Raw genomic sequence first — 18,874 nt, forward strand, 5'->3', positions numbered from 1 at the left:
ATTGCAAGGACAGTCTTTATTTATTGAACATATATAATTAATGTGATTATTAGGTCAACTTAAAGGATTTTGGTGTCTGCAAAAGTAAGTGACAGCACTTCCACCGTTTTTGTAGAATGACCCAAGATCATTTTCTCAGCTACAGTGGTAAGCAAAACATTATGATGTCACAGTGAAGTTGACCTTTGAACCTTTGGATATAAACTGTCATCACTTCATCATTTTACCTATTAGACATTTGTGTGAAATTTTGTCATAATTAGCGTATGAATTCTTGAGTTATGGCCAAAAATGTCTTTTGCGAGGTCACAGTGACCTTGACCTTTGACCACCAAATTCTAATCAGTTCATCCTTGAGTCCAAGTAGACGTATGTGCCAGATGTAATGAAATTCCCTCCAGGCGTTCCTGAGATATCGCATTCATGAGAATGGGACGGACGTGAGGTCACAGTGACCTTGACCTTTGACCTTTGACCACCAAAATCTACAAGTGGACGTTTGTGCCAAATTTGAAGAAATTCCCTCAAGGCGTTCCTGAGATATCGCGTTCACGAGAATGGGACGGACGGACGGACGGACGGACGGACGGACAACCCGAAAACATAATGCCTCCGGCCACATCTGTCGCCGGTGCGGAGGCATAATAAACTCAAATCCCTAACTCAGATGACACACTAAAATAGTTAATTTATTGTGCCATTGGAGCTTTGTCCTGTCTGACAGAGTCTCTGGCTTTGGACAAGGCTAACTGCTGGCACAAAGCATTCCCATTGAGAGTTTGAAACCCCTAGGTGAAGGATGATCTTTAAGACAATCCGTGAGTCATACTGTGCCAGAAGTAATAAGAGAGAGTTCTCACTGAAGTAAAACAAACATCATCCCCTGCCAGGAACTCAACAGCATATGAGTTTCAAAATGTGCCACAGAAAGAAGGAGATAAAAATAATGCCTCACCACAGAGAAAGGAGGCTAACTGGGAGCCATGCTTTAGATGCCCGTGTGTTGACAATTTACAGTCTACTCTTTGATATAGCTACCGAATACTGCCTCTATCACAGTTACATGGCAGTAATCGCCCTCTATCATCCCACAGGGAGCGAAAACTTTGTTTCAATTTCTGCCTAAAAATCCAAGTGAGGGCCCAAGTGTATTATTCAGATTAATGATGTATTTAAGGGTATCACTAGGAAGTGTCAGTGTCCTCTGACAGTGGGAAAGCTTATTAAAATCACAAAGCAAAATGACTTGAAGGCATTTCCCTCAAGAGTTCCTAATTACCCTGTCAACACTGCTATCTCAATTCCTCCAAGTTTCTTGGTTCTCGATGCTCCTGCTGTTTTTGACCGTCATAACGCAGCAGTAACCTGCGGCCTGTGTAGTCGTATCTAAATTCCCAGCGTTTATGAAGGACATTTCTACCGTGAGTCAGATTTGAACTTTTAGCGAACGTTTTTCTGATTTAACCATGACCAAAGCCTTTCCCTAACCTTAACCAAGTTGTTTTACTTGCCTAAACCTAAACTTGCAATAAGCAATATCAGACCTTATAACCAATCCTGAAACCAATGTGTGCTATGTGAAGATTTCATTGACACATAATGATATAAACCAATATCCACACACGCTGCCAGCTGCGTTGTTGTTTTCACCTCTTTTCTAAAGCTTGTTGTCAAATTCTGCGCCTGAACGAAGCTCCTCCCGGACCATTCAGTTGCTTTTCAGTTTTTTAAAACTAGCTTAATTTAAAAGCGGTCCTCACCCCCTCCCATTCGTAAAAAAAAGTTTCCATAATAGCGGAATCGATGAAGCGAGCGAGTAAACTTGTCAAACTAGAAAACTTGCTACCTGCCTCTTCTCTTGTCATTGTGGGACATGTAACCTTCAGCAGGAGAAGGTTCTGTCAAAGTGAGACTGGTAACCGGCGACACTTCTCCATAGATGCAGTTAGCTTAGCCTGTTAGCCTTTACGCACGGTGCTTTGCTAGGTTTGTCCTTAGTAGGTCTCCATAGAGCAGTGGCTTTGCTGTGCTTTATTTACAAATGTTCTGTCACCCTCTAGTGGTCAGAAAATTTCACTCATTGCAGCTTTAACCAAAGTTGTTTTATTCGCCTAAAATTAACCGTTTGCAAACCTTTGGAACGTATTTTCAATTCGTGGCGGAGAAACGTTATTTTCACAGCATGTAAATTGGCGTTTCAGAATTCGTGTCCATTTCACGACTTTTTATTTTTATGAGATCATGTCATGACCTGCTCTGTGGAGAGTTCTGCTGTAACCTTGAACTACCCGGGAGTCTTCTCCGCCGTGCTCCGTCTCTTTTCTCTTCCAATATAAACAATCCTCTCAGATCAAGCAGAGCATCAAGCAGTGACCCGCTCTCCTACGGCTCCCCCGGGACGTTAAACATGGTCGCCTGCTGGTGATTCAAAGTGGTTGACGGGGGGGTGGGGGGCGTTGGGGGACTGACACAGGGAATATTTAGAGAGGCGAGTCACTCCATCTTCTACCCTCGTACCCTCTGTAAGTGTTATCCGCCAGGGAGCCCCGCCGCCTCCTCCTCCTCCTCCTGCTCGGCGTCTCACAGCTGCCTTTGAAACAGAAGTCATTTCAGGGGGAAACAGCCTATTTCGTTCTGTTTTGTGGTGACATTTTTATGAGTTTGCAACTCTCGGGGGAGCAGCAGCTTAAGCTAAGCGTATTGTGCCCAAACTTTTCTAATAGAGAGGTGGGGTTTTCATATCACAGATGAGAACTAAAGAGAGAATATTGCTGCGCCCTCCCTGCCTCTCTGGATAGCTTTCTCTCTCTCTCTCTCTCTCTCTCTCTCTCTCTCTCTTTCACTCTCTTTCTCTAGCTGTCTATCTATATCTCTCAAGCCACCCTGGTTCTCCCCGTCTCTCTCTCTATCCTGACTGTGTCTGTTTAGTTCTGTTTCTCTCCATATCCCTGCAAGCTGTGTGTCACCACGGCTGGCATTACAAAGTGTACACCACACGCTGCTCCACTGGGACTCCGCTACCATCTGACAACTGAACACCATGTCTAGTCACCATCTGTAAATGTTTTCAAGTTAGACGAACATTCTGAGCACAACAATTGAAAACTGCACTTCTGTAAAACATATATTGATGATTATGTATGTGGATAGTGACTAATTTCTTTGCTACAGTGTGTAAGCAATGCCAAGAAACCCAGTCCGACAGATAAAAGGGGTTTCATCAGCAGTGCTGTTGTGTTTCAGCTGGGCTTTTCTGTTCTATAGACAAGGACAAGGATGAGGAGGCCTATTTTCTATCTGCAGAAAAGTGATTTTTTTTGTATGTAAGCAGCTCAGGAGCTCTTTTGTCAATCAACATGTGTGAGACTTGATTTAATGAGACTTAATTACTGTGCATTATAATACTTTGCAAACGTCCACCTGTCAGTTAGCACTGACCCAGTCAGAATCTGCACAAGAACACAGTCCTAATTTTTAATTCTGAACAAATTGGTAATGATTATGCAACCGCACACACATGCAAACACACAGGCCGTCATGCACTGCACATGCAGCCACACATGTAAACGCACGTCCACACACGCAATTGTGAATATCAAACGTTTTGTGCAGTTCACGTGGCTCCACACTTTAAAAAGGAATAAGCTGGTCATTCAGACGACTGTTGATCCTTGATATGGAGTGTTTTGTTTCTTTCCATAAGTGCCCTGATGTATATGGACCACAGAATGAAATGAGGGCAGAAAATATAGAAGTCTACTAATCTGAATGCAGAATGTGTGGTTAGTTCACGTGTCAGTCAGCATACACACTGCAGCGACATGCATGTAAAAAACATGATTTTTTTTTGTGCTGCACAGCAGATGCGGCCACCCGTCCACACATGTATTTCAACACAGATGGACATCATCTATCTTTCATAAAGCCGTTCCCAAGCCATACCTTTCTTGCTGACATGTCACATCTGAACATTTTGCATTAGCAAATACAAAAAGTCATTTCAAGACAAGGGGAAAAAAATGAGAAAATGAACCGACATCAGAAGTAATTGTTTCTTGTTACTTTGAATCTTTTTCAACTAAATCATGAGCAAAAGATAACAGTGTGATGTGCGCTGAGGATTCTTTCCCCTTGTTCTCTCTTATATGAAAACAGAAGTACCACTCTATCTTCAGAGGATATTATTGAGCTCACTCTTGCACAGAGCTTTATTCCTCAGAAGTATTTTAATTGGGGTATTTGCATAAGGCTTATGGAGAAAATAACACTGTGGTGAAATGAGTTGTTAGTAATACAAGAATAGCTGTGAGACACAATTGAATATTTTTTTTTATCAATTTCCTTTGACAATGAAGCATATCATTCTGTTAACATGATCAATCCTGTGGCAATGCCTATGAATGCCTTTGCAAGTTCCAACTCAAGCATATCGTTTGATTATTTTACTGTTCCCTCGATCAAATGTAGAAATAATTAAAAAGGGGGGAAATCAATTCAGTACAGCTCATTGTTTTGATCTGTATTAATCAAAGAGTGAGCTCTCTAAATAAATCAGCTCTCCCAATTTCCTGGCAAGTGTTCCTGGCACCCTGCTGTGCATATTTGTCACTGGGGCCAAACATGTTCAGAGACCGACTGAAATCTCTTATGTGAAACCCATTGGGAACACCATTTCTGGGATATGGGATGGCTGCAAAAGTGACTTGCAGGGTACTTCATGTAGTTGTGTAGCATTTTCATAACATTATGGTTTTATCAAGATACCTGTCCGAATGCATTATTTAAGCCTATGGAAAATATTGCTTGGTGAAATAATTGGTGCAATAATTTCTCAATGTCAGCCAGGAAACATTCAATTTTGATGACTTCAGAAGGTGAATCACTGAGGCTACACAACTATATGGCTCTAAGCATACAAAGTACAGCCCATTTCATGCTAAGGACTGTTTTAATGTTGAGCGTCTAGTTAGTTTTTATAAGCTTTTATAATTTATATCTGCTGATGTTGGGTCTGACATGTCACAGCGTAGTGCAGCCATGAGCAGGAGACTTTTCTCTTTCCAGCTTTCCAAAGGATGCAGGTTTAAAACTGCATATGAAAGTTTTTGTAACAATAAACACATTTTTCAAAGTACGGTGCTTGCAAAGCTTTCCAGTTTGATCAAACCAAACAAAAGCCGTGCCATAAATCAGTTTCAGAACGTAGACTAGTGATGCACAGACACCCTTGTTAATTATTCATGATTTAGTAAATAACACTTTTTTCTCTCAATAATTTACAGTATATTTCATATGAATATGATATTTTAATAGCGTCTACTAGGACACTCTTTAGAAAAGCCCCTACCCACACACACACACCCAACACCCCTAATGACTTCAGCTACTCATAATTTCTGATTTTGTACAAATCCTCCACTGACACCAATTCATTAATTCTTTATGGACTTGCTGTGCTTTGAGCGCCACCTCTGGACAATCTTTAAGTGGCTCTGCCAGCGTTTCATACATTTATGGTGCATTCAAAGGAACTCAGAAATTTTAAACACTTATGGAGCTTTGCAGCATTCACTTGGAAATTTGTCAGAGAAACCAGACATACACCCCCCAAAGTTCGGTTTTCTCTTTATTATGGAAGAGTCTTTATGAGGAGTATTCTATTGGGTGTATTACATATATATACAATTATATGCAGTTCTGTACTTTTTATGTTCAAACACGGAAGTCCTTTGTCTCTCCAACTTGCATTCCTGGGGTGTGGGAGAGGGAGAGAGACGACGTGTAAAAGGGGGTCACTGTCATAAAACCGTGTGAATTAGTCTCACAGGCATGAGAGAAACTGACCTTTCGACCCCCTATGCAGAGTCTGCACTTCTTCACCCAAGTGATATCGCTGATGAAAGGTTTGTTAATCCTGTTTCGGGGAAGTTGCTTTTAGCAAAGTGGGAGTGACAGCTTTATTTCCTGATAGAATGCCAATTGCGGGTGTCTGGTCACTGAGTCCATCAAGATGTAAAACAGAAGAGTGGAGGAGGGGAAAAGTTAATCCAGGGAGACTCACACTGGCCAGGACAAGTCCTGGGGAGAACAGTAGCTGAATATGCTTAAAATGGAAAATGATTCAGTTATCCAGTCATTTACCTTGCCAGTAAGTTTTGGGAAGCCTTTGAAGCCTTGATTCTCACACTAAATGAGCTCTGCTATGAGTCTACCAACTTGTCTGAGCAGAGGGGGAAGACTCATGAAAACGTTACGATACAGAGATCCAGGTGGAGAATCATCTGTCATGTTTTCATTTTAGGCTTTTAGAAAACTCTCTCGTTCAAACAGCAACAGATAATAGTGTCTGTCTGGCAGGAATGCTTTGGTTACTGGGATCTGATTAGTCAGTGTCTACCACAAAATTGACACATTGAGAATAGTCTTTACCAATGTAGAGTATTACAACACTTTTTTTTTCTCAGAACATCAGATTGCGTTCTTTGTGACTAAATTATCGGCCCCACTGTTAGAAAGAGCCATGCATGGAATGGGAATTTAGTCCTCTCAAATACTCATCTCTAATCTGTTGAGTCTGATGCAGAGCAGAGAGTAGTAATGTAAAAGATCAAGGTAATGTGATTTATTTCTCCAATCTCTGAGAACAGTCATGTCACCCTGTCAGCACTTAACACAGTCTTTAAAGTGTAAAGTGTCAGGCTCCTGGACTGGGTGAAGTGATTTTCCAAAAGATTGCCTGAATTGCAACCTTGATCATGGAGGAAAAGTTTCTCTGTATTTCATCTCCTTTATCTGCAGAGTGTGAAAACATCGTTGCACTCTTGCCACAGTAACTCCCGGACAGCGGACTCAAGGTTGCAATTCCTGTGTGAAATCAAGTCAATATACCTCCTGGCCCTGATAGACAGCAGCTATCTATAAAAACCAGTCCCCAAGCAGATCTGTGGGACTGCTGGTCCGGGCGACAGGAGAGGTCAGCTCAGGAAAACTCAACACACTCACAGACTCACAGTTTGCTGAAGACAGACAGAGGCAGGAACGTCCTCTTCCATCAAAAAGCAATATCTTCATACAGGATGAGAACATAAGAGGTCCAGTAATTACAGCCTTAGGCTCTAATGCCCACTAGGACTGGATAAACATTACGGTATGACTCTCTGAACCATCTGTTCACAGTGTCACCTATTCACAGTAATCCACATGTAGTCGTTTTGAAGTGCAGAGCACATTCTCCATTAATTTACTGACCAAAACACTGCTCCACTAGAGATTATAATCATCTCAAGATTATGCATTGCACTCACCAAGCTAGAGCTCAAATGAAAATAACTATATCTGAAGAGTGTCATTATTAGGCTGTTTTAATACACCTGGTAGCTCATGTATTTTATCTTCTTTTTTTTTTGCTTTTGTGTTTGTTCTTTTTATCTTCTTCTCAATATTAGCCTATTTTATGGAATCTGCAATGTTTTATTATGCTGAAGTCGTATTCGTATTTGTAGCTACTTTGTACACCTGTAAACTAATAGTTAATGTTTCCTGTGAACAATAGCTGAAAAAGAAGAGAAGCTGTTAACACTACCTTAGTTATATAGCCCTAATCCTGCCACATAAACAAACAAGCTAGACTAATACTTTTGCCCAAAATCTAACGTTAATTCGTATGTTTGAACATGAATGTAAAAACTGAAAATGTCTTATCAACGGCATGTCGCTCACTTGATTGAACGTCGACACATGAAATAGCCAATTCGTTTTGAAATGGTAGGAACTTTTCACGTGGAACCAAGATTTTGCTGCTTTTTCAGGCGGGCGCTGGATATTGTGTCCGACACTGTTTTGCATCCGTGTGGAAAATAACTTTGACAGTTGCAGAAATATTTGGTACGAGCTGCAATTGTACGTAATTTCGAGAAGTCTAATATCCCGAGTCAGTCAGTATGGTTATAGGTAGACGTAAAGCAAGCGTACTATCTACCTACCATGCGTTTCTAGCACCATAACATTACTGTTGTGGAATCATTGTGCAGTTGCCAAAAGTTGCTGTGTGGCTAACTTAGCTAGCATTAACGCCAGCTAGATGGCTACAGTAATACATTGTAGGATGAGAACCCTCCAAAGGTTTCCTCGTTATGTTGAAATACTTTTCAAAACATTTAGTACAACCAGACATAGATGTTTCTCAAATAGCATTGAATCTGATAATTGTGTTAGGAAGTTTATTGCAGAGAACACAGAGATAGTTGGAGAGCAAAACTTGACCCCAGAGATCAAGTTGAGATTATTCACCCCTAACTGTAGGTTTTGGCATGCAAGGCCCGAGCTGTGGCCTTTTGCTGACCCGTTCTGGGCCATATATTGGCCAGGGGGACAGGCACTCGCCAGGTATGAATTCAGCCTCACTTAATACAACAATTACTGGTTTTGTTAATGTGTCAAACAAAAATGCATAGCTTCTGAGCAGGGTAGTAGCCACATTGCTGAGTGCACGACTGGAGTTCAATGCCCACAAGTTAGAGTGTTGGCGTCATCTTCCTGCTGCAGATCTTCCCTGAGCCTCCTCATGTCCCTCTCTCCAGATACCTGCTGAATAACCCTGCAGTGTGTGAGGGGAAGACGGTGCTGGACCTGGGGAGCGGCTGTGGAGCCTCAGCCATCGCTGCCAAACTGTGTGGTGCTGCTCATGTTGTTGCTAATGATATTGACTCAGGTAAGACGCCGACATATATTTGGACACTTTGACCACTGACTGACTGGTTCTTTTGCCGTCTTTTTTTATTTTAGTAGTCACAAAACAGTTTTTCAATCGTAATGTATTCATCATCATGGTCAACTGATGTCAAAAAAGGTCATGTACTGAATATTCCTGTTTGTGTTACAGTTGCAGCCATTGCCACCCACATGAACTGTGAGCTGAACGGCCTGGAGCCACTTGTTTGTGTAACTGACAATATGATCGGCTCAGAGCCCGAGGGCTTCGACCTCATTCTCCTGGGAGACATGTTCTACGAGGAATCCCTCGCAGACAGGCTGCACAGCTGGCTGGACCGCTGCATCCAGACCCACAGCACCCAAGTCCTGATCGGAGACCCCGGCAGAGCCCAGTTTGAGGGACATGGCATCAGACGGCTCCTGCGCCAAGTGGCCCAGTTCGAGCTGCCTGAGTCGGTCAGAGAGGAGAACTACGGCCTGACCTGTAGCACGGTTTGGCGCTACCATCCTGAACTCTAAGAACCAGACCTTGGGCAAGTGTAATGAATTCTGCAGACCTTAAATATGTCAAATATAAACACCAGCATGTGACTGTGTGAGGTGTCATTCTGCTGGGTTACACTACAGTATTTTCCTCACAGGGTCACAACTCAAGTTTCATTTGTTGCCCTTTCTAGAGCATGTGACTGTAATTTTTCAACTGTCTCCTGTTATTGTTGTTTTTTATCGGAGATGCCGTGAGATCTTGTCATGGTATGTCTAAACAAAATGTGAATATGTGGATGTTAAACAGCAATAAACATTTATTATATATAATATGCGTGACTGAGGCACAAATAAGAGCCATAACAAACTGGGAATGTACAAATCACACTGCAGTCAAGTAAGAAAACAATGCAACATTCCCTGCATATAAATACTAATTTCATATTTCATATGACTTTAAGTTACCTATACAGTCTTTGTACATTAGTAACAGAATTTAAATGACTATTACAACATTTTATATATAACAAAAGTTTCATTTCACTTACACAGTGGATTTTGTCGTGCAAAGAAAATGGCTATAAAGTGCAAAAAATGATCTTCATAATATTTGTAAACATCACACCATTCTCAAAAAGAAATCAGTTGAACCTTTTCCCACTTTCACACCCCTCTCTTAATCTTTCTGTCTTTCAATCTACTTCTTGAATGGTGTCACAGCCATGAAGGGTATGAACGGTATATAACGGTGTGCCTTCATGCACTAATCGGCTTTAACTGGATAGTTTGGGAGGAATACCTTCGTTTGGCCCGGGGACAGGACAGAGAGGACAACACCGACCAACAGTGACACACACTGTCAGGAATATAATGACCTCCGGCACCTGAGGAAGACAGAGGAGGCTGGTAGCTTTTTGTGGCAGATTCTCTCCAAATGCCAATTGTACTAACATGAAGATCAAGCATCAACAGAGAACACAATACTGACTATATACACTTCAAAGGATAACTGTAATGTTTTATGAATGACTGCATACTACTGGAAGACTGTTAAAGAGTTAGATATGTTCTTGTTCTTTTAACACAACTAGTTTTCTTTCACCTTTGGGCACTTCATGTAGTGGAGGAGGTCATCAGTAGGCTTTATTAGTGTCATCCCTCTGCATGCTGCTGTGATCCACTGACCATGCTACACAGTCCATGATAGGTACTGAAAGTTGGCGATACGATGCATCCAAACCTGAGCTGTGAGAGGAGCAGAAGGGAGCTACTGTCAATTTTAAACACAAACATGGCTTAAGCATGCACATTATTTTGATCTATCACAACACCACACAACATACATTTTGAGTTTCATGCATTTCAAAGTGATGTTTGGATGCATTTTGTTTTGTTGTAACTGTGTACAGATTTGCGATCTAAGTGTATAAATGACTGAGAACTAGAGTAGTACTAGAAATGCTCTTGCTTGGAGAATATGTAGTGGTATTATTTTTTAATAAGTTCAGTTATCAGTTATATCAACATGTCTGCTGCAGCTTGGGCTTAAGTCTTCGTTTGAAAAATATCACCTCTGCTACATCTAAGTTAGCTACATTTGGTGTGTGTGCTAGCAGGTAAAAGTGGTTTCAGAAGGTTCAGAACCTCTGACGTTTCTGCCATAAAGTCTTAACCTGCATGATGTTACTGCTTATATCAAACAATCTGTAAACAGTTAAAGATAACATGAAGTTTACCTGTGATGTGAGGACAGTCATTGATGACAAATGTTCTGAGTTTGGGGCAGTTTGTGAAAACGGCTGCGACGGACTCATCGGTCAAGTTGCGACATCTTGCCACCTGTAGTTCCTACAATACATCCAATTGCACTATTTTAACACAATATTCTAATGCTGTCACTCTAAGACATTAACTCAATGTTTGAAGTCTCTATATCTCTATATATATTGATTTCTTACATTCAAATTATTGGAGCAAGGCCCTGTGACGAGTCCAATAAGGCCCACATCTGTAACCTACAAATAACAAAGACAGTCCAGTTGTTAGTGTGTGGCTGGATGTTTTTATAGAACACACGTCGTGAAAATGTTTCTTTTTGATCATTGACCTTATTTTTCAGTGAGGTGTCCCTGATCAATTAGCTGTGCAGGCTTCCTTGTTATGCAAGGTTTGACTGCTGACTCAGCAGCCCCAGACATTAACGCTACTGTGCAGCTGTCTCATCTGTATGTGCAACTGAAACCACCGGGATCGCAAAGTCCTCTTCAAAGAGAGCAGTGATGTAATGATAAATAACATGTCGGGAAAACTAGGACCTCCAGACAGTGATCATCTTAAGACAAAGTACAACCAAATATAAACAAAATCATTTATATTTTGAGAAATGCATTTACTTATGCCAGGGCTCCCACTGTGGCCCTAATGTAAAATTCCATTACTTTTTCATGACTTCACAGAAAACTAAAAATGGTATTCCTTCCTGATCTATTAATGTTGTTTTTCATCTCAGAAAAGTTCTTAAGTGGCGAACAGTCTGGTTTCTACTACGCTTGGGCTTACTGTGGAGAAAACAGATTAAAACCACCATCTAATGCAACAAGTATGTGAAACAAGTAGGAAAATACTTTCCGATATACAGTATATGCCTATAAAGTGACCCATTTATGAAATTCTCTGATATTCCCTGACTTCCTCAGAGAATTTATCAAATTCCCAGACTTTCCCTGTCTGGAAAACACCTCTCAGAATATCATGTTATTCTAAATATTACATGACCTGTGGGAACCCTATTTTGCTTTTTCCCTTAAAAGACCCAATCTTTATATAACATATGTCAGTTCGGTACTTCTACTACTATGATGTACATATACTGAATTCATGTCATAAACATTTATGTCAGCCTAAAAAGGCAGTTAAACTCTATTCCGCAAATAAACAGGAGGGTAAACTGGATTCATCCTCCGCTAAATCCCTGAGGGGAGGGGACAGAGGGGGTTGTGGCAAAGGTGAAGCCATGTGGTCAAACTTTATGTTCTTTGGTCTAGACAATTTACAACAAAGCAGATGCTGCATTCTGTCTATCCCTGCTCACATCAGTACAACTTGTGTGTGACATGCAAAGGATAGCTGACAATAGTATGATTCAACGCAAACTAAGTTACTGTTCGTGTGACTGGGAAAAACCTAAAACTACTCCAACAATAAGATCTTAGTTTTATTACTCAGGGCTGAGAGTAGCCTACCTGTGTTCCAGAGAGGCAGAGTGCGTGCAGCAGCCTGCAGTTCTCTGCCAGCGCCAGCAGGGCGGCGTCTCCGATGGTGGAGCAGCCCTGGAGACTGAGAACCTCCAGGCCTCTGCAAGTGTGGGCCAGAGCCCTCACTGCCTCATCTGTCACTCCTTCACAGTCTTTCAGATCCACCACCTTTAGGCTTGGACACGAAGAGGCAAGAGCTATCACACCTACAGAGGAGGGAGGGAGGGAGAGAGAGAGGAATGAGTAACTGCTGACTGCTATTACACCGCAGAAACTATCACCAGCTGAAGCAATGCTTTTAAATATATCACATACAAAATTCAAATCTTGCCTTTAACAATGCAACCCAGCCAGCCAACAAGCAATCACTGAGTCAAAGAGAAATCCCCCTCATCCAAAAGGTATTTAATCTTCACATCTACAAAACCATAAAACATGTCAGCTACTTATCCAAAACAAAACAAAAGAGTAGCCCTGGTATCCAAAAACAGTATAAGGGGTTTGAAACATTTCTACTTATTGGACTTGGAAGACCACAGTGTGACCATATACAGCTAATACTCATGTAAGCAGTAATACAAAATACTTTGTAACCGCCTGACTGGATAAATGGAATATATCTGGAAGATATACTGTAGATTGTAAACTGCGTATATGGACAGAAAGAGGTAGCTTTGTCAGATACTGAATCATGTAGCCTATGTTTGTGTGTGTGTATGCTTAGGCATCAGTGTGTGAGTGCCAGTGTGTGTATGTGGTTTGTTTGTGTGTAAGAGACATGTTAACATCAGGTACAGTTAGCGTTTGACTGACAAGGGGATTTGAGTGTAGCAGTTAGTTACAGCTAACATCAGGATAAAAGAGCCGACTATTGCATATAAATGATGAGTAGAGAACATAAAGAAAACAAAAACTGCTGGTTCATTATGAAATGTAGTAACAATGATACGCACACTTCTGGCCCCTCATATAATTTTTTAAACAAAATAATTACTCCCCTGATTATTTAACAAGGTTTAGGTAACATGTTAAACATCTTTTCATGCTTACAGGGAGATACCACTCAATTTTAAACTTCATACAGGTTCAGGTATCACTGGGGTCTAGGACAGCAGGCCCAGTTAACACTTGCAAACAGCTCTCCCTCAAAACCAGAAACAGAGTAGCTAAGACTTGCATCTGTCATGTCATCAAAATGTAAAATCTGGGGTAGCTCCACAGACAATAAATGAAACACTGATTTTGTGGAGCCACAGAACATTCTGAACCAGAAAAAAAAAACCTTTGCCCCAAGAAAATGATGAGTCTTAGTTCTTTGGTTTCTGATTTACAGAGGAAGTTGTTCATGTTCCCACACAGATTGGACTGTGTAATGGCAATAGGAGTAACATATTAATTATTAGATTAGAGTGGTATTGGCAGACTACCTTCTGAGGTGATTCTCCGGCAGCCGGCCAGTATTATGGTCTTGAGATGCGGGCAGCAGATCTGTTGTAGGGCTACATCTGACACTTGACAGCACTCTAGATTGAGTTTCTGTGTCCCTGGATGCAACAGCTGAGAACAAGAAGAGAAGTAATGCCTTTTACCATTACCTTTCATTAATAACACAAAATGAAACATAATAACACAGATAGCCTTGAAATACTTCCCCGAGCCTTTCAGACTTCATATTATACAAAACAGAGACATTTCCTTGAAATGCTAGACAGCTTGTGGGTTAACATGAGAGTCTGGTACTTATCTTCTTCAAGAAAGTTCCCTAAAGAGTTTTCAAAAGGTTTTCTGCCTTTACGTAAATTTGAATCTCTGAAACAGGTTTAGAGTGCCTTTCCTAGTTTCTGCTTTCTGGAGCAGGGGAGGTCATTGCACCCTCATACTGTCTGTTCTTGCGGCAGAAGTGCGATGTTGCAGTTATCACAGGGACTGGATGCGACTTCTTTTTGCCCGCACTACACACTTAATATATACTGCTCTACCCATGGTGCAGTGCGGCTTAGGAGCTTTGGCAATAATGACAATAATGGACTAATGGTGAGTTGATGACTGTTTATTTGCATTACCATGAACAACCTGAATGTTTATTTTACATTTATCAAAGATGTTACAATTGCACTCTTTTTATAATCTCCCTAGGTCTTCATGGCCATGTGTCATAAATGGCAAACTTTCCTATAGCTGTAAACAGTCATAGCTAATGAACAGGAGGTCAGTGCTTGTGCAATGTCAGAGATTTCTACGAACAATTTGCACATCCCGTATCAGCTCTGATTCCTCCACTGAAAGCATTGATGGCATTTTCATGTCAGAATGACTGCTGAAAGACTGCTGAAAAGTCTAAAAGGCTTTCAGCGGCATCAAGGAACTGAATCACAATAACTTGAGGCAACACTTTGGAAAGTCCAATGCTAATACTCAACTATCAGGTGACAAAAAGTAGATGTTCAACAAGTGCCACTTGCTTATTTGCTGCATCTGTACAGACTATGTAGCCTAACCCTAACCCCATTTTAGACCTAAACCCAATCCTAACCCCTTTAAACCCTAATCCAGACATTAAATATCTATAGACTACTTTTCACACTATTGTATCACCTGAAACTCAGTTGACTTTTTATTGACACAATATAGTCACCCTCGTACTGTCTGTTCTTGCGGCAGAAGTGCGATGTTGCAGTTATCACAAGGACTGGATGTGACTTCTTTTTGACTGCACTACATACTTAATATATACTGCTGTACCCATGGTGCAGTGCAGCTTAGGAGCTTTGGCAATAATGACATGTTGAGTATCAGCACTGGACTATCCAAACTATCCAAGTGTGACCTAACTCAAAAGTATAACTGAGTTTGGCATTTTATTGCAGTTAATAGGAGTTAAATATTCCCCATATCCGTTAAACAAAGCCGAAAAGGTTAGTGACCACAGTGCAAGCTGATGTGCTTATGCCAAATCAACTGGTTACCTCCCAAACCCCCCTGTGGCTTTACATGTATCAGACATGAAAAGCTCAGTAAGTTTGCTAGTCTGGATGACCAAGACTTCCAATACAACCCACGGTCTGCAATGGGGAGTATTATGGTTTTGGTGCAGTAAACATCCTATTTCTCTCCATAACAACAAATGGCAAAGCTCGTTGGTCAGCTCTTAACCTCCTGGCTGCAGTGGGGGGCGGGTCGTTCACAAGCATGGTGGCTTCACCCTGAACAAGCCCTGAACAGGATCAACAAGGGGGCAAAAGGTTGCTTGGGAGACTATGTTAAGAGGCTGAAGGTAATCAATCAAACTATCTCCTGTCTGTGACCAAGATAAGGCAAAGCATCACAGATATAAACAAAAATCCTTGGCTGATGGTATGAATTTAAATCAAAGGAAATTATGTTTACCATAAAAAGGTGCTTAAACTGAGTTTGAGTGGGTTTACCTCCACAACAAGCAACATTTTGCTGCCAGTAGTGAAAGGAAACAAGAGAAGCGGCTGCAGGTATCTCCTCTCCTGCAGACTCCTTCAGCACAGCATGATGAATTGTATCCTCTCCAGGAAGTAAACTGCATGATCGTTTAACTTGCACCCAGCACCCTCCGTACCGGGTGCTTCTTACACATGATGGTTGGAATGTCAATAAAAGGACAGATCTGAGCTGCATCCAGGTCTCACACAGACACACACACACACACGTGTCTCATTTTCTGATTTTGTCATTGAGGATAACTTTATGGTAAAGTCCGACATCAACATTCATTTATATGGATATAAAAATGCATGATTCATCTACATGAAATTTGACAGGGACATATGTTGAACTGATATTTTATCTTTGATGCTGAAGCTCAGATACTAGCCTCTTGTCCCCTTTCCTGCCTTCCTTCCCTCCTTCCTTCCTTTCATTGTCTCTTCCAAGTTACTTCCTGGTACAGGACAAGTGGTGGTGAGGCAGGGAAGGAAAACAGTAGGTGTAAAGTTTTTATTGTTCTCATACCGTTCTTCACCTGCAGGGCCTACCTGACTGATGTTCTCGTCAGTGACTTTCCGTCTTCTAGTCATTTTTACCACCAGCTTGTCCTTTATGCCCACAGGTAAGGTCTGTATGTCACTGAGGTAGTTGTCTGCAGAGTCAGCCACAAATTCTGCACAACTGCACAAAAAATGGCAGCAAAGTGGAGAAAAATTAAAACTTTTCAGTATGTATAGGTCATTAATATTTATCATTTGCGTACACTTCCATTCCGAGTTTTTTTCAATACAAATTACACTTACAGGACTTGGAATACCAACCAGTGAGCTCACACAGGTTTGTCCTACTGAATGAAAAACCTTTTGTATACTGGGACTGAATAACACTAACTGTAAATACTTATACAGACTTTTGTGTAATTCCCAAACTGTTCAAGACCTGGAAATTATCATATTCATTTTTCATATATTTCAGATCTGTTACAGACCTGCATAGAAACCCTACACTTAAGTGATCTGTATCCCATTACTTCTGCCTCCTTTTCACACTTGACTACGTTTTAAATATTGGCCGCTACCTGTACCCTTACACACAGCACAGGGGTTCCCAAAATGGGGTCCTTGAGTGGGTTCCACAGGGTCCCCAGCAAAATTTTGATAGCCTAGGCTATATAATCCCCCAAAGAGGAAACTGTCTTTTCATCACATGGCTGAGAGGGTCAGCCAGCTAGTGTAACATATTTTGCTCAAGATGCTCAGATGTTGGAGGATGAGCTCACTGACAACTAGGCCATACACAAATTAGGAATATTTTAATCTAATTAGGCAATTATTTTATTTAAAGAACAGTTAATGCACAAGAATGATTAGGCTGGTTTTCACTCGTGCCAGTGTCATGTCCCCAACAGTATAAACTCTGTAAATCAAATGTTAAATCATAATGTTAAACGTTGCAATTGTTTATGAAACGGATAGCATCGGTCAGCTCTGACAGGCTGAGACACGTTGGAAGCCGTTGTAAAACGCCCGACAAACGCACATATGTGATGCATCACAGTTAATGTGAATATTAACGTGTTATATCTCTATGGTGTTGACCGACAATCTCCCCAAAAGGGTCTCACGGCGTTTGTGGGTCGCTTAGCAACCACTTGTCTTGTTACTGTTGAGGAGCTTGGCGGAAGAATAACGTTTACAAAACAGTAATTCATTGAATATATGCGTTCTTTAATAGGCCTACAATGGTGTGTTACCGCAGATTTACAGAGGCACTCCGTTTGCCGGTTAACAACGCCTCTTAACTAACGTCAGCTGCTCTAAAATCATGTTTAAGCTAGGCTACATGATGTTTGCAGGCTTCCGCCTCTAGCGTTACTCACATATCAAAAAGCGAATCCATGGCCATGGTGTTTCTGATTTATATCCTTTTTCTTTTCTTCTTTTTTTTTTACAGTCTATGTTTATATCGTCCTATTTTTCTAGTTGTTTATTCTTGTTGTTTTCTTCTTCTTCTTCTTCCGCTTCTTCTTTTTCATTTATTGATGGCGATTATTATCCCGTTTGTCGCTTTGCCGCCAACTACTGGATTTAACAATTACTCCACTAAATGAATTACAGTTTTTCACAATTGGTTATGTTGAGACAACCCTGTAAAACATGTAGCTTATACTCTGGACTAAATAATTATCCATGTCCACTGTCTATACAGTCATTTTCCACTACTCACTCTGTATTTTGATTCAGTTTGTTTGTTTGTTTGTTTATTTAGATGCCCATTAGCTACTGTATTGTAACAGTAGCTACTCTACCTGGGGTCTCCATTAGCATTTTTAACAATAATTCAATAACAGAAAATACATCAATACACGTCCGTAACATTCATACTCACAATAAGACTCAATACAGAACCACAACAAACACCAACTCAAAGCCTGTCTAATACATACGATAGCTCTATATAATAATATAATCTCGAGTAATTGAGAAAAAGAAATCACTTAGCAACTCATCCACTAAATCACAAATAAAAGAGTAATATTTTGCCCTCCCAGTACCTGTCACACAGGTTCTAATTAGCTTCAGCTCATCAGTATCTTCCCATGGACTTGTTGATTCCACTGTATAAATCGCCTTGCTCTATCTTTTTCTGTCTGGTCAGCCTATTCTTTTATTCATCAGACAGACTAGTACTGTCTCTGCATGCTGTTGCCTCATCAGTTACAAGCATTTCTAAATACTGAGTTCACTTTTTCAATCAGTTAATGCAGTTAGCACAGCAGAATGGACCAAACTGTGAATGACTGATGTAACAACCGTGACGGCAATTTGCATAGAGATGACGCCACATAAACACACACAGAGAAAAACGACGCAAATGAATGACACAAAAAGGTCAAAGTTTAAACACATCAATCAAACGTTATTCGGACTTGCTAGAATGAAAGAGCTTTCCATTAAAAATTCACG

At 40.9% G+C, this 18,874-nt stretch overlaps 2 protein-coding genes across 2 annotated transcripts; one reads left to right on the top strand and one right to left on the bottom strand.

The window, feature by feature from the left end:
- The first annotated feature begins 7,911 nt into the window (after nucleotides 1–7,911).
- Nucleotides 7,912–9,250, top strand: etfbkmt (electron transfer flavoprotein subunit beta lysine methyltransferase). Its single transcript, XM_071524779.1, has 3 exons — nucleotides 7,912–8,385; nucleotides 8,580–8,710; nucleotides 8,882–9,250. The coding sequence occupies exons 1-3, from the start codon at nucleotides 8,081–8,083 to the stop codon at nucleotides 9,229–9,231; spliced, it is 786 nt and encodes a 261-aa protein (XP_071380880.1). The 5' UTR covers nucleotides 7,912–8,080; the 3' UTR covers nucleotides 9,232–9,250.
- A 698-nt stretch (nucleotides 9,251–9,948) lies between these two features.
- Nucleotides 9,949–17,917, bottom strand: amn1 (antagonist of mitotic exit network 1 homolog (S. cerevisiae)). Its single transcript, XM_071524780.1, has 8 exons — nucleotides 17,788–17,917; nucleotides 16,457–16,589; nucleotides 13,880–14,009; nucleotides 12,441–12,658; nucleotides 11,157–11,213; nucleotides 10,935–11,046; nucleotides 10,301–10,443; nucleotides 9,949–10,082 (listed from the first exon to the last, which is right to left on the bottom strand). Exons 1-7 carry the CDS (start codon nucleotides 17,811–17,813, stop codon nucleotides 10,388–10,390), a joined length of 732 nt encoding a protein of 243 aa, XP_071380881.1. The 5' UTR covers nucleotides 17,814–17,917; the 3' UTR covers nucleotides 9,949–10,082; nucleotides 10,301–10,387.
- Nucleotides 17,918–18,874: the final 957 nt, after the last annotated feature.

This window comes from Centroberyx affinis, unplaced genomic scaffold (assembly GCF_046629955.1).
Source record: "Centroberyx affinis isolate AG114_WGS23_722 - 3 ecotype Tasmania unplaced genomic scaffold, CSIRO-AGI_Caff_v1 ptg001232l_1, whole genome shotgun sequence".
Taxonomy (NCBI): Eukaryota; Metazoa; Chordata; class Actinopteri; order Beryciformes; family Berycidae; genus Centroberyx; species Centroberyx affinis.

Bases quoted from the DNA above. Each gene is read 5' to 3' on its own strand.
- etfbkmt (XM_071524779.1), top strand. From the start codon at position 8,081: ATGGCTACAGTAATACATTGTAGGATGAGAACCCTCCAAAGGTTTCCT. The intron at 8,386-8,579 runs GTATGAATTCAG...CCCTCTCTCCAG, and splicing joins GGGGGACAGGCACTCGCCAG to ATACCTGCTGAATAACCCTG. The intron at 8,711-8,881 runs GTAAGACGCCGA...TTTGTGTTACAG, and splicing joins TGCTAATGATATTGACTCAG to TTGCAGCCATTGCCACCCAC.
- amn1 (XM_071524780.1), bottom strand. From the start codon at position 17,813: ATGGCCATGGATTCGCTTTTTGATAT. The intron at 16,590-17,787 runs GTGAGTAACGCT...TTTTTTGTGCAG, and splicing joins ATGGATTCGCTTTTTGATAT to TTGTGCAGAATTTGTGGCTG. The intron at 10,444-10,934 runs GTAAACTTCATG...CTCCTCTCACAG, and splicing joins TGACTGTCCTCACATCACAG to CTCAGGTTTGGATGCATCGT.